Source organism: Heterodontus francisci, chromosome 7 (genome assembly GCF_036365525.1).
Source record: "Heterodontus francisci isolate sHetFra1 chromosome 7, sHetFra1.hap1, whole genome shotgun sequence".
Lineage (NCBI taxonomy): Eukaryota > Metazoa > Chordata > Chondrichthyes > Heterodontiformes > Heterodontidae > Heterodontus > Heterodontus francisci.
In genome coordinates, this window is record NC_090377.1 from 15,996,966 (window position 1) to 16,022,751 (window position 25,786).

At 44.6% G+C, this 25,786-nt stretch overlaps 1 protein-coding gene across 4 annotated transcripts in view; it reads left to right on the top strand.

Moving 5' to 3' along the window:
- The window catches only part of adcy5 (adenylate cyclase 5), a 481,143-nt gene that overhangs the window by 404,075 nt on the left and 51,282 nt on the right, over positions 1–25,786 (top strand). For 3 of the 4 annotated variants that reach the window (XM_068034839.1, XM_068034836.1, XM_068034840.1), the window contains exons 10-12: positions 8,146–8,293; positions 10,273–10,370; positions 13,986–14,073. In XM_068034839.1, the coding sequence (XP_067890940.1) occupies positions 8,146–8,293; positions 10,273–10,370; positions 13,986–14,073 (334 nt within the window). The remainder of the gene's footprint in view (positions 1–8,145; positions 8,294–10,272; positions 10,371–13,985; positions 14,074–25,786) is intronic. The other variant, XM_068034838.1, reaches the window with a different exon arrangement.

Sequence of the window (25,786 nt, forward strand, 5' to 3'; positions counted from 1 at the left end):
ATTTATATGGCTACTTCAGTTCAGTTTCTGGTCAATGATAGCCCGTAGGATGTTGATAGTGGGGGATTCAGCGATGGTAATGCCATTGAATGTCAAGGGGAGATGGTTAGATTCTCTCTTGTTGGAGATGGTCATTGCTTGGCACTTGTGTGGCGTGAATGTTACTTGCCACTTATCAGCCCAAGCCTGGATATTGTCCAGGTCGTGCTGCATTTCTACATGGACTGCTTCAGTATCTGAGGAGTCACGAATGGTGCTGAACATTGTGCAATCATCAGCAAACATCTGACCTTGTGATTGAAGGAAGGTCATTGATGAAGCAGCTGAAGATGGTTGAGCCTAGGACACTACCCTAAGGAACTCCTGCAGTGATGTCCTGGAGCTCAGATGATTGACTTCCAACAACCACAACCATCTTCCTTTGCGCTAGGTATGACTCCAGCCAGCGGAGGGCTTTCCCCCTGATTCCCATTGACCTCAGTTTTGCTCGGGCTCCTTGATGCCATACTCGGTCAACTGCTACCTTGATGTCAAGGGCAGTCACTCTCACCTCACCTCTTGAGTTCAGCTCTTTTGGCCATGTTTGAACCAAGGCTGTAATGAGGTCAGGAGCTAAGTGGCCTGGGTGGAACCCAAACTGAGCGTCACTGAGCAGGTTATTGCTAAGTAAGTGCCGCTTGATGGCACTGTTGATGACACCTTCCATCACTTTACTGATGATTGAGAGTAGACTGATGGAGCGGTAATTAGCCGGGTTGGACTCGTCCTGCTTTTTGTGCACAGGACATACCTGGGCACTTTTCCACATTGCAGGGTAGATGCCAGTGTTGAAGCTGTACTGGAACAGCTTGGCTAGGGGCGCGGCAAGTTCTGGAGCACAGGTCTTCAGTACTATTGCAGGAATATTGTCGGGGCCCATAGCTTTTGCGGTATCCAGTGCCTTCAGTCGTTTCTTGATATCACGTGGAGTGAATCGAATTGGCTGAAGTCTGGCAGGAGGCAGAGATCGATCATCAACTCGGCACTTCTGGCTGAAGATTGTTGCAAATGCTTCAGCCTTATCTTTCGCACTGATGTGCTGGGCTCCCCCATCATTGAGGATGGGGATATTTGTGGAGCCACCTCCTCCAGTTAGTTGTTTAATTGTCCACCACCATTCACGGCTGGATGTGGCAGGACTGCAGAGCTTAGATCTGATCCGTTGGTTATGGGATCGCTTAGCTCTGTCTATTGCATGCTACTAACGCAGCTTGGCATGCAGATAGTCCTGGGTTGTAGCTTCACCAGGTCGACACCTCATTTTGAGGTATGTCTGGTGCTGCTCCTGGCATGCCCTCCTGCACTTTTCATTGAACAAGGGTTGGTCTCCTGGCTTGAAGGTAATGGTAGAGTAAGGGATATGCCAGGCCATGAGGTTACAGATTGTAGTTGAGTACAATTCTGCTGCTGATGATGGCTCACAGCGCCTCATGGATGCTCATGGATGTCTTGCGCAAAACCTTCAATCGGTGTCCCCTAGTCCTTGTACCATCAGCTAGTGGGAACTTTTAGCTTAACCCTCATATCAAAAGAGCAACCCATCAGCACCAGTGTGATATTTTTCCAGTTTCCCATATTTGCAATTTCTGTTGCCTTTCTGAGTGGGATCACCAACACAGTGCCAAATCATTTGATTAAGGAATCTGTATCATTCGAGGGTTTCTTAAACGGGGAACTACAGCAGAATTCCAAGGTGCAGAGGAATCTAGGTGTTCTAGTGCATGAGTCACTAAAAGTTAGCATGCAGGTACAGCAAGTAATAAAGAAGGCTAATGGAATGCTATCCTTTATCACGAGAGGAATTGAAAATAAAAGTAAGGATGTTATGCTTCAGTTATACAGGGCATTGGTGGGGCCACATCTCGAATACTGTGTGCAGTTTTGGTCTCCTTATTTCAGGAAGGATGTGTTGGTGGCAGTTCAGAGGAGGTTTACTAGATTGATACCTGCAATGAGAAGGTTGTCTTATGAGGAAAGGTTGGACAGACTGGGCTTGTTTTCACTGGAGTTTAAAAGAGTGAAGGGAGACTTGATTGAAGTTTATAAGATCCTAAACGGTCTTGACAAGGTGGATGTGGAAAGGATGTTTCCTCTTGTGGGTGATTCCAGAACTAGGGGGCACTGTTTTAAAATTAGGGGTTACCCTTTTAGGACAGAGATCAGGAGAATTTATTTTCTCTCAGAGGCTTGTGCCATTGTTGTTTCCGGTGCCTAGGTCAATGCCATGTGGTCCGTCCAGTTTCATTCCTTTTCTTAGACTTTGTAGCGGTTTGATACAACCGAGTGGCTTGCTGAGCCATGAGGGCATTTAAGAGTCAAGCACATTGCTGTGGGTCTGGAGTCACATGTAGGCCAGACCAGGTATGGACGGCAGATTTCCTTCCCTAAAAGACATTAGTGAACCAGATGGGCTTTTACAACAATCGACAATGGTTTCATGGTCACCACTGGACTAGCTTTTAATTCCAGATTTATTAATCGAATTCAAATTCCACCATCTGCCGTGGTGGGATTCAAACCCATGTCCCCAGAGCTATCTAAGGAAATGTAACAGATCCCTTGGTACTAAGAAGCCGGGGGAGTTCCTGCCGGTGCCCTACCCAATATTTATCCCACAACCAATATCACTATAAATGGATTATCTGGTCACTTTTCTCATTGCTGTTTGTGGGACCTTGTCTTGTTAGCTGACATACAACTTCAAGGCTCCTTCGACAGTACCTTCCAAACCTGTGACCTCTGCCACCTAGAAGAAGGGCAGCAGGTGATTGGGAACACCAGCACCTGCAAGTTTCCTCCAAGTCACACACCATCCTTACTTGTATATCATCATTCCTTCACCGTCACTGGGTCAAAATCCTGGAACTCCCTCCCAGACAGCACTGTGGGTGTACCAGGACTGCAGCGGTTTAAGATGGTGGCTCACCACCACCTTCTCAAGGGCAATTAGGGATGGGCAATAAATGCTGTCCTAGCCAGCGACGCCCACATCCCACGCATGAATAAAAAAAATTGTCTGTCAAGTGCTTTAGGATGTCCTGAGGATGCACCAAAAGTAGCACCATTCTTACCTCTAGACATACAGTCAGGCTTCTGCTCGATGTCAAGTCATGTCTCACAGAAGGAAATAACAAAGATCAAAGGTACAAGTGAAGTACTAACTTCAGAGACTGCAAATACGAGGGCATCGATGAAGCGTCATGTTGAGTGGATGAGCAGTTTCTATTGCATGTTGACTTGAAGTGTGATAAACACCCATCCCAGCTATTAGTCTAAATCTTCCTTTCGCAGGACCTTGTAGTTGTGGAGCTACAAAGCTCACCTGCTTTAGTCTTCCCTTTCTTCTGAAATCTACAAGCTTTTAAAAACCCAAGCTTTTCGTCAGTCACACACTACCTTGTGCTACCTCCCTCTGGACAGTAATCTCCATAAACACTAGCTAAGTTCAGAAATATCTATATTGGAAGGAAGAAAAGAAGGAAGGAAGATAAATGAATAGTTAGATAGCTGAATGGATAGATGGAAGGATAAAGAGGTAGTGGGATGGATAGATGGTTGGATAGATAGACGGACAGATAGATAAACAGATAGATGGATGGATAAAGCAGCAGATAGAGAAATGTATCGATGGATGTTGATGAACATGATAGCCTGATTGAGATGTCTGTGCTCAAAAGGGATTGATTTTAAAGAAGGAGATTTGCCAAGACAATTCCTTAAAGACAAGGTCCAAGAATTTCTGTTGGGTGCAATCCTGTGAACTGGGTGCAAACTGTGTTCAAAATACCAGATTTACAGGGTGGGGTTTTTTTGGCTCAAGTTTCTGCTCAAACGTATTTGCACATCAGAATGGAAAATCTTCCATGAAACAGTGCAATCAGGCAATGTTTCTGCACTTAACTTTTTTTTTAAAATTATATTGAAAAATACTCCATGATATATTGAAGAGTGGCAACCTGGTGCAGTTTAATTAATAAAAAAATAAGCATTTTTAATCAGAGTATCAAGACCACCACTTGTAAGTAACCTGATTTAAATAAGTGAAAATGACTTTTAAAAAACTGAACGGAGCTATTTACTAGTTAAATTGGTTAGTTTCTTAGTAAATTCAAAAAAAATGTATTTAAAAACATTTACAAGGTGACTTGCACCTAAAAATAACAGTTTAATTTTAAGAGCCTCTTTGAAGGCTTGCAAATGGGTACAATTACTGACAAGTTTTTGTGGGCGGGACTGGCTCCCAGTTTGATGGTTTTTAAGCCAGCTCAAACGATTGCAGAAACTTGATTTTGTGCTGAATGTCATTTGCGCTTAAAATTACGCAATCGTTTGCGCTGGTTTGGTCAATTTCGGGCAAACTTCGCTGGGAAAAAAAACCAATGCAACCGACAGGAAACTCCCAGCCAAGGTTTCTTTCCAACAGAACCGATTTCAAAGCGGGCAAGTCAGCACCAGGAAGATGACCTCAGAATATCTTGCAGAACCTTCTGAGTTTGGTCTGGAAATGATCCAAGATGTTACTGTGCAGAATTAATTCCCAAATTCCCAAATTGAATCCTAAAGATGCCTGAATGCCTGAATGCACACTATAATCTAATATCCTGTCTTCTTTCATTTCCAGTCTGTAAATATGGCCTATAATCCACTTTATACTCTGCACTGTCCTTACTCACCCTCAAATTTCAGCACGAGCTCGTGCACTCATCTCTGATCCACATCAGAATTTTGTGTCATAAAGTTTAATCGCTCAGATGGAACCACGCTGGAACACGCCCCTGGTTAGCATTTGTAATTTTATTGAATCATTTGTGGGGCGTGGGTGTCACTGGCAAGGCTGGCATTTATTGCCCATCCATAGTTGCCATCGAAAAGGTGCTGGTGAATCGCCTTCTTGAGCCACTGCAGTCCGTGTGGTGAAGACGTTTGTACAGTACTGTTAGGGAGGGTGTTCCAGGATTTGGACCCAGCGACGATGAAGGATCAGCCAATATAAGTCCTCGTCGGGGTGGGGTGTGTGATTTGGAGGGGTCTTGCAGGTGGTGATCTTCCCAAGTGCCTGCTGTGCTGGTGCTTCTAGGTGTTAGATGTGGCGGGTTCGGGAGCTGCTGTCAAAGAGAGCAAGAGCGGATGGAATATGTAAAAATAAAATTGTTGAAGGTCTGAAATAGAAACAGAAAATACTGGAAATGCACAGCGGATTCATCAGAAATGGACAGAGATTCTTCATGGGAAAGGGAGGACTGGTGAGCCTCTGTATTGGACTGGCCATAACAAAGAGGGGAGGGAGAATTAATAAGTAAAGGTTACGATTGAATTCAGTGCAGATAGGAGCTAATGGTTAGTGTTTTTTGCTTTATTCATTCTTGGGATGTGAATGTCACTGGCAATGCTGGCAATTACTGCCCTTCCCTAATTGCACTGAGGAGGTAATGTTGATGGGCAGCCTTCTTGAATCACTGCAGTGCATATGGAGAGGGTACTCAGTGGTGGTTTGATCTGACTCAGTGCGTCACTTGTCCACTTAAGAGGGCGGTTAAGAGTCAATCACAGTGTGGGACTAGAGTCCCATATAGGGCCAGACCAAGTAAGGACGGCAGATCTCCTTCCCTAAAGGCTGTCAGGTACATTTGATAGATCACAAGTTCTGCACAGATGAAGAACGCTCGACAGCTCATTTGGTCTCATCCACCCAGAATACCAACAATACAATCTCCCAGTACCTAGATGTTTCTGAAAGCCGTCCAGTGTCCTACCCTCAGCTAAGCTTCCTGGAAATGCATTCCTGCTATTGATCATTTTCTGACTAAAAGAGCTGAATAGAAATTGTTTCTTTGTTCAAACTGAAGTACTGGATAATAGATAAAGGGAAAAAGTCAATCATTTTCTCCTTGAGATGTTTGAGATAATTGAGTGGTGTTCAAAATTATGAAGCGGTTTTGATAGAGTAAATAAGAAGAAACTGTTCCCACTGGCAAGAGAGTCGGTAATCAGAGGACACGGATTTAGGGTAATGGGCAAAAGAACCAGAGGCAACATGAGGAAAAACATTCGACACAGCGAGTTGTTGTGACCTGGAAGGCACTGCCTGAAAGGGTAATGGAAGCAGATTCAATAGTAACTTCCAAAAGGGAATTTAGGGGGAAAGATTTTCAGGTCTATTGGGAGAAAGAGCAGGGGAGATTGGGACTAATTGGACAGCTCTTTGAAAGAGCCAACACAGGCATGATGGGTTGAATGGCCTCTTTCTGTGCTGAATGATTCTATGAAGCAAGACAGCTTGAAAATGTAAAGGGGCAAACTTTAATGGCGCTGTCATCAGTTCAGATTCCTTCACATATGTGGCCTCCACCCAGGCTGCGTACAATATCAGAGCTGCATGGCCCTTAGCACAAAACGATCGCTGTTGGGGGTCTCTCGGCTCATTCACTTTGTACCTCATGATGTGGAAGAATAGCACAGACTATAGGGGTTTATCACTTCAGCATTGCATCAATGACGTCCTGTAGATGTGAACAGTGTAGTAAGGAGTCACAGGAACCCATCCTGGGGAGACACATAGTGGGTAATCTTAACTTTGTATGATAGCGTCGAACAATAGTGGGTTGGTGGCCAGTTTGCATCTCATCCCATCGCTGACTCGCTTCTACACAATCACACAAAGTCAGAATCAGCCCCATATCATTGTATTGTTGTAGTGTTTTGAAATGGCAATTGCATTGTGCATTGTGTACTCTAGAGGCTGCTGTAGATCTCATGCCAGCAAAGAGAAAGTGAAACCAAGACAGAATAAATGGAGAAGCCTTTATGTTCAGCTGCTGCAGTCTTTGTCTCTTAAACTTTGCCTCATCCCTTATACTAAACTTGGCTAAACCTCACTCGAGGACATCACAATAATAAACAGCTTGGATTTATATAGCACCTTTAACATATTAAAAATGTCCCAAAGTGCTTCACAGGAGGGTTATCAAACAAAATTCAACACTGAGCCACATAACGAGATAATAACAGTTCCGAAGAAGGGTCACTGACCCGAAACGTTAACTCTGCTTCTCTTTCCACAGATGCTGCCAGACCTGCTGAGTGGTTCCAGCATTTCTTGTTTTTATTTGAGATAATAACAGTAATGGGAGTTGTTGAGTATTCATTGCAAAATTGTAACTTATTGAAATATTGAAAGAATTAACTATATAGAATAATGAGAATTCGAGGGAATAATTTATTGGGTTCTGATGTATCCTAAACTGCGAGAGGGGGGAATGGGTTGGGTAGCTATGATAGTTTCCTTGAAAAAAGCAAAACCGGAGTCTGGATGAATACATGCTATTCTTGCGCGCAGTCTCGTGATTGATCACATACTGGAGACAAGCCAAGGAGCAATCTATGACATGAGGAAGTAGGAAATAAATGAAAGAAAACGTGCATTTATTTAGCGCCTTGCACATGCTCACGACGTCCCAAAGCAGTTCACAGCCTAAGAATTACGTTCGAAGGTCAGTCACTATCATTTCAGAGCAGCCACCACACGCACAGCAGGATCCCACACCAACCCTATGCCATGTCACCACTGAAGGCTGGAGAAGCCGGGATTCCACACACAAATTAGATAAACAATTATTCATGCTGCTTTTTGGTCAACAGATAAACGTTGGCTTGAACACCTCCTCTGCTCTTTCTTTGCAAAGTGCTATGGGGGAATCTTACACAAAGACTGCGGCGCCAACAACGTGGAACCTCCCTCAGGGCAGGAGTGGGGTGGTGGTGGTTACTGCACTGCTGGATAGGCCTTGAACCCATGATATTCTGATTCAGAGACAAGAGTCAAGAGGGGGCCTTGGCTTGCTGCCTTATAGTTGGTTTGTGGGTTGCACAGTTGACCATTTAAGGAATGGAACATTCAGTCTCTGACAGCTCAACAACTATTGGTAGAGGTCTACAATAGTTCACCAGGCTTGCCCAGTAGCTCAGGGGAACAGTGTAAACATAGCAGACAGAGGAAGGAATATTATAAAAAGGGATATAACTTCAAAATGTTATGCTGGTGAAAGAGTTGACTATGCAGTTTGAGGTAAGTTACATTTGTTGATTTATTTTTTTGTCTTCCTTTAGCAGAAGCACTCAAGAAAACATGAATACTGAAGATGAGGTGGATGAGTTCCTCGGGCGAGCAATCGATGCTAGAAGCATAGATCGGCTACGTTCTGAGCATGTGCGAAAATTTCTACTCACGTTCAGGAAAACCGAGCTAGAAAAGAAGGTAAATGTTCATACGAATATAAGATATAGGAGCAGGTGTAGGCCATACGGCCCCTCGAACCTGCTCCGCCATTCAATAAAATTATGGCTGATCTAGCATATCTCCACCTTCGCATCCTATCCCCATATTCCGTTATTCCCTTAGTGCCCAAAAGTCTATCAATCTGTCTTGCATATACTCAACGACTGAGCATCCACAGCCCTCTGGGGTAGAGAATTCCAGGAATTCATAAGCCTCTGAGTGAAGAAGTTTATCCTCATCGCTGTCTTAAATGGCTGATTCCTTATCCTGAAAGTACTAAACTTTCTGACCAGGAGAAACAGGCTCTCAGCGTCCACCCTGTTAAGCCTCTAAGAATATTATATTTTTCAATGAGATCACCTCTCATTCTTCAATTCCAGAGAGAATAGACCCATTCTACTTAATCCCTCCTCATAGGACAATCCCTTCATCTCAGGAAGTAATAACTACTGCTGTCTTTGTGTTTCCAGCATTTTCTGTTTTTATTTCAGATATCCGGCATCTGCAGTATCTTGCTTTTGTATCAGTCACCTCCATTTCAGTTTAAGTTACTAGCTTCACCATTTGTTGGTTTAAGATTACATCTCTTTCTGTCAGATGTTAACTGTGGCTCCACTGATAGCACGCTTACCTTTTGAGTTAGAAGGCTGTGGGTTCAAGTCCCACTCAATGAGATGCTGACACTCCATTGCAGTACTGCGAGGGTGCTGTCTTTCAGATGCAATGTTAAATCGAGGCCCCACCTACCCTCCCAGGTGAATGTAAATGATTCCAAGGCAGTGTGTAGAGGAAGAGCAGGAATGTTATCCCGAGTGTCCTGGCTAATATTAATCCATCAATCAACATCACTGAAAGCAGATTATCTGGTCATTATCACATTGCTGTTTGTGGGAGCTTGCTGTGTGTAAATCGGCTGCTGCCTTTCCTACATTATAACAGTGACTAGACTACAAAAGTTAGTTCATTGGCTTTAAGGTGCTTTGCGATGTCCTGAGGTTGTGAAATATGCAGCTCCAACGGGAAAAAAATCTTAAATCCAACAACAACAACTTACATTTATATAGCACCTTTAACGTAATAAAACATCCCAAGGCACTTCACAGGAACATTACAAAGCAAAATATGAAACCGAGCCACATAAGGAGATATTAGATCCGATGGCCAAAAGCTTGGTCAAAGTGATAGGGTTTTAAGGAGTGTCTTAAAGAAAGCGAGATAGAGAGGTGGAGAGGTTTAGGGAGGGAATTCCAGAGCTTAGGGCCCAGGTTACTGAAGGCATGTCTACCAATAGTGTGGCGATTAAAATGGGGGATGCTCAAGAGGCCAGAATTAGATGAGCGCAGATATCTCGGAGGGTTGTGGGGCTGGAGAAGATTACAGAGACAGGGAGCAACAAGGTCCTGGAGGGATTCGAAAACAAGAATAAGAATTTTTTTAAAAGACACTGTTTACCCAGGAGCCAATGCAGGTCAGTGAGTATAGGGGCCATAGGGGAACGAGACTTGGTGTGAGTTAAGACAAGAACAAAGAATAATGTTACCAGGGATGAGGGATTCAGTGATGAGGAGATGTTGGAAAAGTTAGGACTGTTCTCCTTGGAACTGAGAATGTGAAGAGGTGACCAAATAGAGGTTTACAAGATGATGAGAGGTTTTGATAGAGAAAAACTATTCCCTCTGGCGAGTGGGTCAATAACCAGAGGTCATAGATTTAAAATCATTGGCAAAAGATCTAGTGAGGAGAGTTGTCGAGATCTGGAACGCTCAACCTGAAAAGGTTAAAAAGGAGTTGGCCAGGTACTTGAGAATGAAGAACTTACAGGCGTACGGACAAAAAGTGGAGATGTGGGAATAAGCAGGACTGCTCTTTCAAAGAGACGATGGGCCGAATGGCCTCCTTTTGTGCTGTCAGATCCCACCATTCTATGATTCCAATAATTTTCTCTCTCTTTCTTGCAGTATTCGAAGGAGGTGGATGACCGATTTGGAGCCTATGTGGCCTGTTCCTGCCTCGTCTTCCTCTTTATCTGTTGTATTCAAATAACCATTGTGCCACAGTAAGTCTTCTATTTTCTCTTAAATTGAGAGGAGTTTCCAGATGTTCACTTTCACTCAGCCTCCATCTGATGAGGAATTGAGAGCTGGTTGACCACTGGTCAATAAGATGATCATGGTCCTTTGGACCATGGGCCTGGAAATCCACAATCCTTCCGGCATATTCCAGCTGTAACTTGGTAGTAATCTGCCTCCAGGGTCAATACTTAGGCCGGGAATCAAAAGCCCAGATTTCACATAGTTCTGCCATTCTTTTAAAGGTCACTTGGCTGTCGTGCTCCTGTTATGACTTGCTGGGGTTCCTCTAATCGAATAATACAAGGAAATCCTCACCCTTTGTTACCTCCAGGCTCAACTATTCCAACAATTCCAACGCTGTCCTTGCCAGCCTCCCACCTTGCGTAAACATCAGCTCGTCCGAAGTTTCGCTGCCTGTTTCCTAACTCGCACTATGACCCGGCCACCCATCACCCCTGTGCTCACTGACTTGCATTGACTGTTGGTCTAGCAATGCCTCGATTTTAAAATTTGTGTCTTTGTTTTCAAATCCCTCCATGACCTCACATGCCCCCCCCCCCACCCACTATCTCTGTAACCTCCTCCAGCCCTACAATCCTGTGAGATCTCTGCGCTCCTCCAATTCTGGCCTGTTGTGCACTCCAATCTCCATCGCCCCACCATTGGTGGCTGTGCCTCGGCCCTAAGCTCTGGAATTCCCTCCCTAAACCTCTCTCTTTGAACACTGTTAAATCACCCCTAAACCTTCAACTAACCCAACTTCTCCAGTCTCTCCACATAACTGAAGTCCCCCATTCCTGGTACCATTCTAGTAAATCTCTGCACCCTCTCCAAGGCCTTGACAGCCTTCCTAAAGTGTGGTGCCTAGAATTGAAGACGATGGGCCAAAGTTTTCTGTAACAAACATCTAACAGCATCTGTCATTAGTTAGACTTGCTTCTGCACCCTTCAGCTCAAAAGCTTGTGGTCTACAAAGCTTGTGGAATTGCAAACAGGTAGCGGCATCTGAGACCTTGGTGAATGATGGAACAAACAGTGTATCTGGGTATCAGTTGTGACTCAATTGATAGTACGCTTGCCTCTGAGTCACAAGGTTTCAAATTAAGTCCCATTCTGGGATTTGAGAACAAAAATCAAGGCCGACACTTGAGAACTAAACTAAGGGAGTGCTGCATGGTCAGATGTGCCATCTTTCGGATGAGACATTAAACTGATTTTTTTTTAAAGCCCGCCAGAAAACCCTGAACTTGTCGGAATTGGAAGCTGCTGTTCCCATGTTCAGCACCTGTCAGCTGTGAAACGAATACTAACAGCTTAATTTTTTTTAAAATGGACCAATCACAAAGCTGAGAGTTTCCGCTGTCTGTAACTATCAGAAAGAGGGAGGGAGGGAGAGAGAGAGGAAGGGAGAGAGAGGGAGGGGGGAACAGAGAGAGGGAGAGAGAAGGCGGAAGGGAGAGAAGGAGGGAAACAGAGAGAGGGGGAGAGGGGATGGGGGAGTGAGAGGGGAGAGAGAGTGGGAGAGGGAAGGGGAGAGGGAGAGAGAGGGGCAGAGAGAGAAAGCAGAGAGAGAGAAAGGGGGCAGAGAGCAAAGGGGTAATGACACAGAGGGGGGAAATGACACAGAGAGGGGGACACAGAGAGGGAGTGGGAGAGAGTGACAGAGACAGACAGACAGAGACAAAGAGAAGTGGGAGAGAGCGCGATCAATATCACTTGTGACAATGGACATCTATCCGGAATACTCCGCATTGCTACAGCAAGTGTGCAGGCAAACATTGACAACTTGTGCAAGCAAAAAAATGCCAGGTGTCTCACTAAATCAGTGTCCAACATAGTGACCAGAAAGTTAGTCAATAAATTAGTCTTCTCATTTTAAGCTTCTTCACAAAAATGCACCTTTGTTGATGTTTTGATTAATAATAAGATACATTTTTAATGCCTTTATCTTTCTGAAGTTGTTTCACTGACCCCCCCATGTAAGACAAAAATTGTAATGTGGGTCCCCCCACATGAAAATGTTGAGCATCCCTGCTTCAAGCCTTTAACCGTGTGTTTTAAAATAACATAGCAGCAAAAGTAATTGCAAAGGTTATTCACATTGACATTGTATACTGTTTTGCTTGCTAGCTAGCTAATACAGTTGTGCTGCTCTCCATTGATATATGTATGCTTAGCTACTTTATTTATCGGGAGAAATGTGTTTTACATTGGGCTGTGTTTCGATGGCGTTAGATTGACTATATACTTTATATACAGATTAATCGCCCCCATATCCATGGCTGAGTCAATAATTTTGTCAAATATCTGTGGTGCAACATGTTGGTGCCTATCCCTGAGTGGATATAAAAGATCTCATGGCTCTGTTTCAAAGAAGAGCAAGGGAGTTCTCCCCAGTGTCATGGCCAATATTTATCCTTCAATCAACATCACAAAATAAATTCAGGTCATTATCAAATTGCTGTTTGTGGGAGCTTGCTGTGCGCCAACTAGCTGCTGCATTTCCTACATTACTACAGTGACTGTATTTCAAAAAGTACTTTATTGGCTGCAGCAGTGGTCATGAAAGGCACTATATAAATGCAAGCCTTTCTTTTTATCTCCTTAACCAAAGAGATTTAAGGATTGAGAAATAAACAGAGGAAGGACTGAGAAGGAGGGTGAATTAGAATGGATGAAATCAATGTCAAATAAGATACGGAAAGAGAAATAATAAGAGGGAAAGAAAGATTGCATTAAGAGAGAGAGAAAAAAGGTACAGAAAGGAAAGGTTAAAAAAAAAATTATAATTTGACATTTTTAAATCACCCTGAAAAATTCCAATCCTCAAGGAATGAGTCTACAGATTTATAATAGTTAATTTTCAGGGCCAGAGAGGTTGATTGGCAGTCATTAACATTTATCACATTGTTAAAAGGGTATTTACGCCCAAAATGACAAGACTTACCTTTCTCTGACCAGTTTAATGGGCAAATATAGCAAGTTCCTAAACAAAATATGGAGGCTAAGTGCAAGATTCCATTTTCGCAATGTTGATAGCAGAGTGGCACAACTTGAACAGCAACGTTTAGATACTCACATTTAACCGCACATCTGTCCCTCACCTGAAGTTGCTGCACCACTTACCCAGAAATAGCGGCATGCGTTCTTAGCCTCACCCTTATTGTGACAGCAATTTTTTCCCTGATACTCCAACCGCGGTCTACCGAGCCTTTTATAAAGGTTTGCCATAACTTCCTTGCTTTTGTACTCTGTTCCTCTATTAATAAAGCCCAGGATCACATATACCTTTTTTTAACAGCCTTCTCAACTTGTCCTGCCACCTTCAAAGATTTGTGTCTCACTGTTCCTATACCCCCTTTAAAATTGTACCATTTAGTTTATATTGCCCGTTAGTAGATTTGTTTGCGAGGTGAGAACTCTTGGTGCTCAGTCTCTCTGAGGGTCTGACAATGGAAGAAGATGTAGAAAACTCATTTTTAGTGTCAAAAAAGAAAGCAGCACAATGTGTGATGCTCTCTGGGCAGCGTGTGAGGACACACTGCGTCGCATGACCGTCTGGGAGCTAATTCTTGTTCTTTCTCTTCCTCTGTTCACAGCTCCGTTTTGATGCTGGCCTTCTACCTGTCCTGCCTGTTGGTCCTGGCCAGTGTGTTGTTTGTTTCCACCATCTATTGTTGTGTCAAGGTGAGTAACTAAAAGCGCTCCAAATTCCCCATCCTGCCCATCTCTCACCTCACAACTCCTGCTCGCTTGGTGCAAGTCTTTCATATGAACACAAAAACAAAAGCAGGCCATTCAGCCCCTTAAGTCTGTTCCACCATTCAATGCAGTCATGGCTGATCTGTATCCTACCTCCATCCACCCACCTTGGCTCCATTTCCCTTACTACCCTTGGCTAGCAAAGATCTATTGACCTCAATTGAAAATTACTGTTTTTTGTGGCAGAGAGTTCCACTCTCGGGTCACCCTTGGCACAAAGAAGTGTTTCCTAACTTCTCTCCTGAATAAAAGCAAAATACTGCGGATGCTGGAAATCTGAAACAAAAACAAGAAATGCTGGAATCACTCGGCAGGTCTGGCAGCATCTGTGGAAAGAGAAGCAGAGTTAACGTTTCGGGTCAGTGACCCTTCTTCGGAACTGACCCGAAACGTTAACTCTGCTTCTCTTTCCACAGATGCTGCCAGACCTGCTGAGTGATTCCAGCATTTCTTGTTTTTCTCTCCTGAATGGTCTGACTCTGATTTAAGGTTACTGTCCCCTTGTTCTAGACTCCCCCAACAGCAGAAAAAGTTTCTCTCCATTTACCTTATCACTTTCTTTAAAAGTCCCTAAAACTTCAATTAAATCACCCTTTAATTTTCTATATTCCAAGGAATACAAGCCTTGTTTATGTAATCTCACCTCATAATTTAACCTTTGCCGTCATGATATCATTCTGCACTCCTTCCAAGGCCAACATATCCTTTCTCAGGTGTGGTGTCCAGAACCGTACATTGTACTTCGGACGTGGTCTAACCAAGGCTTTTTATACCAGTAGCAAAACTGCGTCCCATTAATATTCCAGCCTCCTAGATATAAAGGCCAGCATTCCATTCACCTTTTTGATTTTTTGTGTACTTGCTCACTACATTTTAGTGATCTGTACATGGACCCATAAATCTCTTTGCACCTCCACTGTTCTTTTTTATTCTTTCATGGGATGTGGGCATCACTGGCAAGGCCAGAATTTGTTGCCCATCCCTAACTGCCCTTGAACAACTGAGTGGCTTGCGAGGCCATTTCAGACAGCAGTTGAGAGTCAACCACATTGCTGTGGGTCTGGAGTCACATGTAGGCCACACCAAGTAAGGACAGCAGATTTCCTTCCCTAAAGGACATTAGTGAAGCAGATGGGTTTTAAATTCCAGATTTTTATGAATTGATTGAATTTAATACCACCAGATACCATGGTGGGATTTAAACTCCCGTCCAGCCTAGGCCTCTGGATTAACAGTTTAGTGACATTATCACACCACCATCTCCCACTACTCCGCCCAAGTGGGGGGGACAATTGGCCTGGAGCGACCTGCAGTAAACATACAAACAATGATCCATAAGAAATGATCATCTGGTTCATCCAGCTTTGCCTACAGTATTCCGATACCTTGTGTATCACAATATTTACACACCCCATCCCACCCGAAAGCACGTGATTTCCTGGGAGAGGTGTAAAAAAAAATGATTAAAACCCAGACCAATTTGGAAAACAATATCTGGGAAATTCCTCCCTGATGCCCTTAGGCGATGGAACTAGTCCAGGAGATCACTCTGGCCTCGGTCGTTTTATGCTCTATCTACCTTTCTAAGAGGTGATCTCTGCCCCAGCCAGAAACAGGTCCAGCTCTTGCTTGAACTATGCCCCAGTGACTTACACAGCTGCTTAAAGAAGGTAGGTAGAAAGTGCTATTCACCAGGAGTAAATTCTTATGCCATGGCAACAAGCAAGTCATTAACAGCAAGAGATTGTTCAGCTGCTCGATTTGTTGCATATACTATAAACCAGGCTCTTCATTCTTTTGAACTAAGATGCAAAAGCTTTAAGATTGTGGGCTCTAGTCCAATATGAGAGAACTGAGCAAAATATCTAGGCAGACACTCCAATGCAGTACAGAAGGAGTGCTGCACTGTCAGAGGATGCGACGTTAAGCCAAGGCCCGTCTGCCCTCTCAGGTGGGCAATATCATGGCCACTATTTTGAAGAAGAGCAGGGGAGTTCTTCCCCGGTATCCTGGCCAATATTTATCCCTCAGCCAACATCACTAAAGTAAAACAGATTATCTGGTCGTTATCTGATTGCTGGGAGCTTGCTGTGCGTAAAGTGGCTGCCACGTTTCCAACATTGTAATAGTGACTGCACTTCAAAAGTTGTGTCAGTGGCTGTAAAGCGTTTCGGGACTTCCTGAGATCATGAAAGGCCCTTTAAAAATGCAACTCTTTCTTTATTTCATAGCATCATAGAAAGTTTACGGCACAGAAAGAGGCCACTTGACCCATCGTGTCTGCGCTGTTCGAAAAAAGAGCCACCCAGTCTAATCCCATTTGGGCCATAGCCCTGCAGGTTACGGCACTTCAGGTGCACATCCAGGCACCTTTTAAATGAGTTGAGGTTTTCTGCCTCTACCACCCTTTCAGACAGTGAGTTCCAGACCCCCACCAAGGGATTGAGTTTAAAAGCAGAGAGGTTATGTTGCAGCTGTATAAGGTACTGGTGAGGCCACACCTGGAGTACTGTGTGCAGTTTTGGTCTCCTCACTTGAGAAAGGATATACTGGCACTGGAGAGGGTGCAGAGGAGGTTCACTAGGTTGATTCCGGAGTTGAGGGGGTTGGCTTATGAGGAGAGACTGAGTAGATTGGGATTATATTCATTGGAGTTCAGAAGAATGAGGGGGGATCTTATAGAAACATATAAAATCATGAAGGGAATAGATAAGATACCAGTGGAGAGTATGTTTCCACTGGCAGGTGAAGCTAGGACAAGAGGGCATAGCCTCAAGATTAGAGGGAGCAGATTTAGGACTGAATTAAGAAGGAACTTCTTCACCCAGAGGGTTGTTAATCTATGGAATTCCTTGCCCAGTGAAGTAGTTGACGCTTCTTCAGTAAACGTCTTTAAAGCTAAGGTAGATATCTTTTTGAACAATAAAGGAATTAAGGGATACAGTGAGAGCGCGGGTAAGTGGATCTGAGTCCACGAGAAGATCAGCCATGATCTTATTGAATGGCGGAGCAGGCTCGAGGGGCCAGACGGCCTACTCCTGCTCCTAGTTCTTATGTTCTTATGATCAAATCTCCCCTCAGGCTCCTCTGTTCCAAGGAGAACAAGCCCAGCATTTCCAATCTTCCCTCATAGCTGCAATTTTCCAGTCCTGGCAACATTCTTGTAAATCTCCTCTGTACCCCATTTATTGTGCATTCCTTTGCCTTGTTTGACCTCCCCAAATGCACCACCTCACACTTCTCTGGATTAAATTCCATTTGCCACTTTTCTGCCCAGCTGACCAGTCCATTGATATCAAACTGCAGTCTACAGCTATCCTCCTCGCTATCTACCACACGGCCAATTTTTGTGTCATCCACTGAAATTAAGTCTGGGGCAGGAAGGCCTGTGAATGACCTTCCCACATCACCACCAATTAACTAGGGAATTAACCCCCAATTAGGATCCCCTTCCTGCTGCAGCGGCAGGCGGGCCCCTCGCTGCACGGGAAGCACGGTAGGAAAAAGCGTGCGAGGGGTGGGGTCCCTCGTTCAAGGGCACTTAGTGCCTGAACAAGTGTCCTGGCATCAGGTAGGGGGGGCCACTGAGGGGCCACCCCCCTGCCCTTGCTGTCGGCACTCCTCCCCCGCAACCCCCACCCCGCAAGACCCCCCGCCCCCACCCTGACCTACCTTAAGCCTGGTTCCAGCACCACTCCTCAGTGTCTGGTCACTGCAGTTGAAGCAGCTACCAGCCTCTGATTGGCTGGCAGTTCTGCAAGGCCGGGACTTCCAGTGATGGTGTCCTAAATCCTATGGAAGGCCCGCCGCTGTCCACTGAGTACCTGATTGACACTAAATTCGGCAGCCCTTCCAGAAAGAGGCGGCACGAGGATCTCAGCGTCAGTTTTCCCTGACATCGAGACCCCTGCTGCCAGCACAAAATTCCCCCAATAATTCAGGATAAAATTAACAGTCATTTGGACATATGTGGATTAATTAGGGAAAGCCAGCATGGATTTATTAAGGGAAAATTATGTTTAACTAACTTGCTTGAGTTTCTTGATGAGACTTCTTTGGCCTCCTTGTCTCGAGAGACAATGGCTAAGCGCCTGGAGGTGGTCAGTGGTTTGTGAAGCAGCGCCTGGAGTGGCTATAAAGGCCAATTCTAGAGTGACAGACTCTTCCACAGGTGCTGCAGATAAAATCGGTTGTCGGGGCTGTTACACAGTTGGCTCTCCCCTTGCGCTTCTGTCTTTTTTCCTGCCAACTGCTAAGTCTCTTCGACTCGCCACACTTTAGCCCCGCCTTTATGGTTGTCCGCCAGCTCTGGCGATCGCTGGCAACTGACTCCCACAACTTGTGATCAATGTCACAGGACTTCATGTCACATTTGCAGACGTCTTTAAAGCGGAGACATGGACGGCCGGTGGGTCTGGTACCAGTGGCGAGCTCGATGTACAATGTGTCCTTGGGGATCCTGTCATCTTCCATGCAGCTCACATGGCCAAGCCATCTCAGGCGCCGCTGGCTTAGTAGGGTGTATATGCTGGGGATGTTGGCCGCCTTGAGGACTTCTGTATTGGAGATACGGTCCTGCCACCTGATGCCAAGGATTCTTCAGAGGCAGCAAAGATGGAATGAATTGAGACGTCGCTCTTGGCTGACGTACGTTGTCCAGGCCTCGCTGCCGTAGAGCAATTCAGGCTTGATACACTTGGACTTTTGTGTTCTGTGTCAGTGCGCCATTTTCCCACACTCTCTTGGCCAGTCTGGACATAGCAGAGGAAGCCTTTCCCATGCACTTCTTTAATTCTGCATCGAGAGACAGGTTACTGGTGATAGTTGAGCCTAGGTAGGTGAACTTGTGAACCACTTCCAGAGTGTGATCGCCGATATTGATGGATGGGGCATTTCTGGCGTCCTGTCCCATGATGTTTGTTTTCTTGAGGCTGATGGTTAGGACAAATTCATTGCAGGCAGCCGCAAACCTGTCGATGAGTCTCTGCAGACACTCTTCTGTGTGAGCTATTAATGCAGCATCGTCAGCAAAGAGCAGTTCCCTGATGAGGACTTTCTGTACTTTGGTCTTTGCTCTTAGATGGGCAAGGTTGAACAACCTGCCACCTGATCTTGCGTGGAGGAAAATTTCTTCTTCTGAAGACTTGAACGCATGTGAGAGCAGCAGGGAGAAGAAGATCCCAAACAGTGTAGGTGCGAGAACACAGCCCTGTTTCACACCACTCAGGACTGAAAAGGGGTCTGATGAGGCGCCGCTATGCTGAATTGTGCCTTTCATGTTGTCATGGAATGAGGTGATGATACTCAGTAGCTTTGGTGGGCATCTGATCTTTTCTAGTAGTCTGAAGAGACCACGTCTGCTGACGAGGTCAAAGGCTTTGGTGAGATCAATGAAAGCAACGTAGAGGGGCATCTGTTGCTCGCAGCATTTCTCCTGTAGCTGGCGAAGGGAGAACAGCATGTCAATGGTGGATCTCTTTGATCGAAAGCCACACTGTGCCTCAGGGTAGACACGCTCAGCCAGCTTCTGGAGCCTGTTTAAAGCGACACGAGCGAAGATGAGGATAATGCAATTGATGTGGTGTAAATGGACTTTCAAAAGGCATTTGATAAAGTGCCATATACCAGGCTTGTCAGCAAAGTTAGAGCCCATGGAATAAAAGGGACAGTAGCACCTCTACCACCTCGAAGGACAAGAGCAGCAAATGCATGGGAACATCACCACCTGCAATTTCCCGTCCATGTCACACATCATCCTGACTTGGAACTATATCGCCGTTCCTTCACTGTCGCTGGGTCAAAATCCTGGAACTCCCTTCCTAACAGCACTGTGGGTGTACCTACCTCACATAGACTGCAGTGGTTCAAGGCGGCAGCTCACCACCACCTTCTCAAGGGCAATTAGGGACAGGCAATAGCCAGCGACGCCCACATCCCATGAATGAAGTTTTAAAAAAAAGCAGCATGGATACAAAATTGGCTGAGTGACAGGAAGCAGAAAGTAGTGGTGAATGGTTGTTTTTCAGACTGGAGGAAGGTACATAGTGGGGGTTTCCAGGGGTCATGGCTAGGACCCCTTCTTTTCCTTGATATATAGACTTGGGCGTACCGGACACAATTTCAAAACTTGCGGATGACACAAAACATGGAAGTATTGTGAACTGTGAGAGGGATAGTGATAGACTTCAAGAGGACATATACAGGCTGGTGGCATGGTCAGACAAGTGACAGATGAAATTGAATTCAGAAAAGTGTGAAGTGAGTCATTTTGGTAGGAAGAATGAGGAGAGGCAACATAAAATAAAGGAAACAATTCTAAAGAGGGTGCAGGAGCAGAGGCACCTGGGGTTATATGTGCACAAATCATTGAACGTTGCAGGACAGGTTGAGAAAGCGATTAATAAAGCATACAGGATCCTGGGATTTATAAATAGGGGCAGAGAGTACAAGAATAAGGAAGTTATAATAAACCTGTATAAAACACTAGTCCGGCCTCAGCTGGAGTATTGTGTCCAGTTCTGGGTGCCGCACTTTAGGAAGTATGTTAAGGCATTAGGGAGCGTGCAGAGAATGGTTTCAGGGATGAAGAACTTCATTAACATGGATAGGTTGGAGACGCTGGGTCTGTTCTCCTTGGAGAAGTGAAGATTAAGAGGAGATTTGATAGATGTGTTCAAAATTGTAAGGGGTCTGGACAGAGTAGATCGGAAGAAGCTGTTCCCATCGGCTGAAGATTCCAGAACCAGAGGACACCAATATAAAGTGATTGGCAAAAGAAGCAACAGCGACGTGATATGGTTGGGATCTGGAATGCACTGCCTGAGAGTATGGTGGCAGCAGATTCAATCGAGGCTTTCAAAAGAGAACTGGATAATTATCTGAAGAGAAAACATTTGCAAGGCTATGGGGAAAAGGCAAGGGAGTGGGAGTAGGTGAGTTGCTCTTGCAGAAAGCCAGCACAGACATGACAGGCCGAATGACCTCATTCTGTGTTGTAACCATTCTATGATTCTATGATAAATTTGGTTCTATGATGGGGTGTCTGTGATTGTTAATCCATTTGAAAAGGGGTCCTCCAACCAAAAAGAGTTTGAGAACTACCGGGTTAATAGATGAAGATTATTGTCACTGATAAACCAGTCAACCAGGCTTCAACCTCCTGATACCACCTAAACACGTGGAACTAATATTTGCTTCGTTACTCATCTTCAGTATCACTGAATCCTGAAAAATGTGACAAAAGTAAAACAAACATGTGAGAGGAAATTATCAGTTACACGCTCGAGCGTTTAGAACTTCGGTGCTTCATGATAGAATTGTAGGGGTCTACGTCTAATGAGTGTCTCTATACTTCATCCAACTTACAAGCACAAATTGTCTCTGTTACTGTAAATAAGTCTATTGCTCCTGATCCAGTCTGTGATTCACCCCAATCCAGTTTGATTAGCTTCCTATTCCAGTCAAATCCAATTTTGCTTGTTTTCCATTCTTCCAAAACCAAACTGATTTACCATTTACTCCAAATTTACTTTGATGTTAACTGTAAAGTGTCAGAAGGCATAAACTGAGACCAAAGGCAAAATACTACAGATGCTGAAATTCTCAAGGGCAATTAGGATGGGCAATAAATACTGGCTTTGCCAGAGACACCCACATCCCGTGAACAAATCAAAGACAAAACCTGAAATAAAAATGCTGGAAACACTTAACAGGTCAGGCAGAATCTGTAGAGAGAGAAACAGAGTTAACGTTTCAGGTGGTCAGCCTTTCATCAGAAACTGAGAACAAGAAAGGTTTTCTCACGTCAGGGATGTAAAGGAGAGAGCTGCGTATTCTCGTGTATGCGGTTGATCTTTTGTGAAATGAAAGTTTTTGCTTGTGCGCTTTAGTCCTGATTTGATCCTTTTTTAATTTTATTTCGGATGAGATCATTTTTCTTTTCCTTTGATGTTTTCTATTCCCAGCAGCTTTTTCCATGACACAGTGGGAGTGGAGGTCATTGTAAGTTTTCTTAGTGAGTGACCCTGGAGTCCAGCTTGTTTCAAGTTGCTCATTATGTTGCTCATTATGTTCCTTCTGACTTTTGAAATGAAACCTTTCACTTTCTCACCTGTAGCCCTCCGAAGGCCTCTTTTTAAAACAAAACAAGCTCACTCTCTATTATCTGCCGAACGAAGAACGACTCGATCGACAGAGACTGTCAGTGGGTTCAGATTATTTCGTGAATGGGTAACTAAGCTGTCAAAGTGCCTGTTCGAATAGTTAGGAAAATTAGGGTTGCTTTATATTTGAGCTCTGCTGAAATGGTAACAAACCCCTGACTGCATTCACCAACCAACCGTGAATCCTATTCCTCTTTGCTCTCTATATATATCTGCGCGAGATTTATTCAAATGTTGTAATTCATTATTTTCATAATTACAGGAACTGGAGGAGGCCATTCAGCCCTTCAGGCCTGTTCCGTTAAATCAATTAGATCATGGCTGATCTGTGCTTCAATCCCATCTTACCCACCTTGGTTCCATAACAGAATCTAACAAGCTCAATTTAGAAATTTTCAATTAACCCCCAGCCTCTGAAGCTTTTTAGGGAGCGAGTTCCAGATTTGCACTACCCTTTGTGTAGAACATCACCCCTGAATGCCCCAGCTCTAATTTTAAGGTTACACCCTTTTGTTCTGGACACCCCACCACCAGAGGAAATAGTTTTTTTCGATCTTCCTTATCAAATTCTTTAATCATCTTATACACCTCAATTAGATCACGTCTTAATCTTCTATAGTCAAGGGAATAAAGTAACAACAACTTGCATTTATATAGCGTCTTTAACGTAATAAAACTTCCCAAGGTGCTTCACAGAAGCATTATCAAACAAAATTTGACACCAAGCCACATAAGGGGATATTAGGGCAGACGCCCAAAAGCGTGGTCAGAGAGGTCCGTTTAACTAGCATTTTAAAGGATGAGGGAAAGGCGGAGAGGTGTTGGAAGGGTATTCCAGAGTTTAGGGCCCAGGCAGCTGAACGCACGGCGGCCAATGGTGGAATAATTAAAATAGGTGATGTGCAAGAGGCCAGGATCAGTTACAGAGATATGGAGAGGGCGAGGTCAACAGGGAGTTGAAAACAAGGCTGAAGATTTTAAAATTCTCCTATCCTTATAATTTAACCCTTTTGGCTTCAGGTTCTTGTTTAGAACCTACATAGGATTACATATGATATACAGCACAGAAACAGGCGATTCAACCCAACCAGTCCATGTCAGTCCATCTGTGTCATATGACCAAAAAAAAATTGAAGTCATACTTCTCTGCGAATTTAATGCTTAATTCAACCTTCCAGTTTTCTCTCCCGAGTTTGGACTGCAGTTCCGCCTGTAGATTAAGACTGTCTCGGCAAACTAACTGATGAAGAGCATCTCGGCTGAAGGCTGATCAAACCTTGTAAAACATCCCCCTCAATGTTCCAGAGGCACTGAGCGTGACTATAGTGCACCTAGGCAGTGTCAGAGGTGCGGTATTTCGATTGAGACGTTAAACTGAAGCCCTGTCTGTCCTCTCAGGTGGGCATACAAGATCCCATGGCTCCTATTTCGAAAAAGAGTAGACGAGTTCTCTTCAGTTTACCAGCCAATATTTATCCCTCAACCAACATCAATGAAAAACAGATTATCTGGTCTTTTTGCTGTTTGTGGGATCTTGCTGTGCACAAATTGGCTGCCTTGTTTCCTACAACAGTGACTAGGCTTCAAAAGTACTTTATTGGTTGCGAAGTGCTTTGGCACAACTGAGGTCATGAAAGGCACTATTGAAATGCAAGTTTTTCTTCCTTTCTTCTTGACTGCATAAGTTCCATCTTTAGTCTACCAGGTTAGCTTGCTCGTGCTGACCTAGAAATGACCCACAAAAATTCTCCATGGTGGGATTTGAATGCTGAATATCTGTATCGTGTCCAGTCCCATACCACAGGCGCAGTGGTTAGCACCGCAGCCTCACAGCTCCAGCGACCTGGGTTCAATTCTGGGTACTGCCTGTGCAGAGTTTGCAAGTTCTCCCTGTGACTGTGTGGGTGCTCTGGTTTCCTCCCACAGCCAAAGACTTGCAGGTTGATAGGTAAATTGGCCATTATAAAAATTGCTGCTAGTATAGGGTGGGGATGTGGTAGGAATATGGGATTAATGTAGGATTAGTATAAGTGGATGGTTGATGGCTCAGACTTGAAGGGCCTGTTTCAGTGCTGTATCTCTAAATAAAACCTCAAGGCACCCTGATTCACTTTAAATTTCGAGGTAAGGAGGTGAATCTTTGACCTTCTTTACTTTGGTTTGCAAAGAGGGCGGCAGAGTTTAAGGATAGGATAGGGTGCAGAGGTGATTCACCAGGATGTTGCCTGGGCTGGAGCATTTCAGCTATGAAGAGAGACTGGATAGGCTAGGGTTGTTTTCCTTAGAGCAGAGAAGGCTGAGAGGGGACCTGATTGAGGTATACTAAATTATGAGGAGCATAGATAGGGTAGATAGAAAGAAACTTTTTCCCTTAGCAGCGGTGTCAATAATCAGGGGGCATAGATTTAAGGTAAGGGCAGGAAGTTTAGAGGGGATTTGAGGAAAACAATTTTCACCCAGAGGGTGCTTGGAATCTGGAAGAGGTGGAAGAGGCAGGAACCTTCACAACATTTAAGAAGTATTTAGATGAGCACTTGAAACGCCATAGCATAAATGCTACAGGCCAAGTGCTGGAAAAATGGGATTAGAATAGATAGGTGCTTGATGGCCGGCATGGACATGATGGGCCGAAGGGCCTGTTTCTGTGCTATATGACTCTATGACTCTAAGGAGAGCGGCAGAGTTTAAAAGAGTGGGAGAGAGGAAGACCCGGAGAGCTATCATAGCCAAGCCAGTCCAGTCCAGTCCAGGCCAGGCCAGTCCACCAGAGCGGAACAACTGTGTTCTGAGAAAAAAATCAGGGTGACGTCACAGGAAAACAGGTAGTTGATTGATTGGTGAGAGTTTTTCTCATTTATCTTTCAAAAACTCGGGTAATTGTAGTATTAAGGTTCTATTTACTAATGCTTAATAAATTGGCTGGTGAGTATTTCCTATTAATTAAATAAATAGATGTTTAAAACACAATAAAGATGGCAGGGCAGGTGATGTGTTGCAGCTGCAATATGTGGGAGCTGGTGAACGCCAGTGTGATCCACGGCAAGCATGTCTGCAGTAAGTGTCTGTAGATCAAGGAGCTTTTCAGCTCAGAGTTAATGAGCTGGAGGCCAAACTATAGACAGTGCAATGCATCAGGGGGGAGGAAAGTTACCTGGACACTTTCGAGGAGGCAGTCACATCCCTTAGGATAGGGTCTTCAGGGACAGGAGACTGTGGCTGCAGCTGAGGCGGGTAAGGGGACCCAGAGGGCAGAGTGGAGGAGCCTCAGCCTTTGCAGTTGTCCAACAGGTTTGAGGTTCTTTCAGCTTGTTTGGATAAGAGTGGGGGCTGCAGGAGGGATGAGCAACCTGACCATGGCACCATGGTACAGGAAGCCATTCAAGTGGGGGGAGAAAAAAGGAATGTAGTGGTTATAGGGGACAGTATAGTTAGGGGGATTGACACTGTTCTCTGCAGCAAAGAGTGAGAGTCCAGAC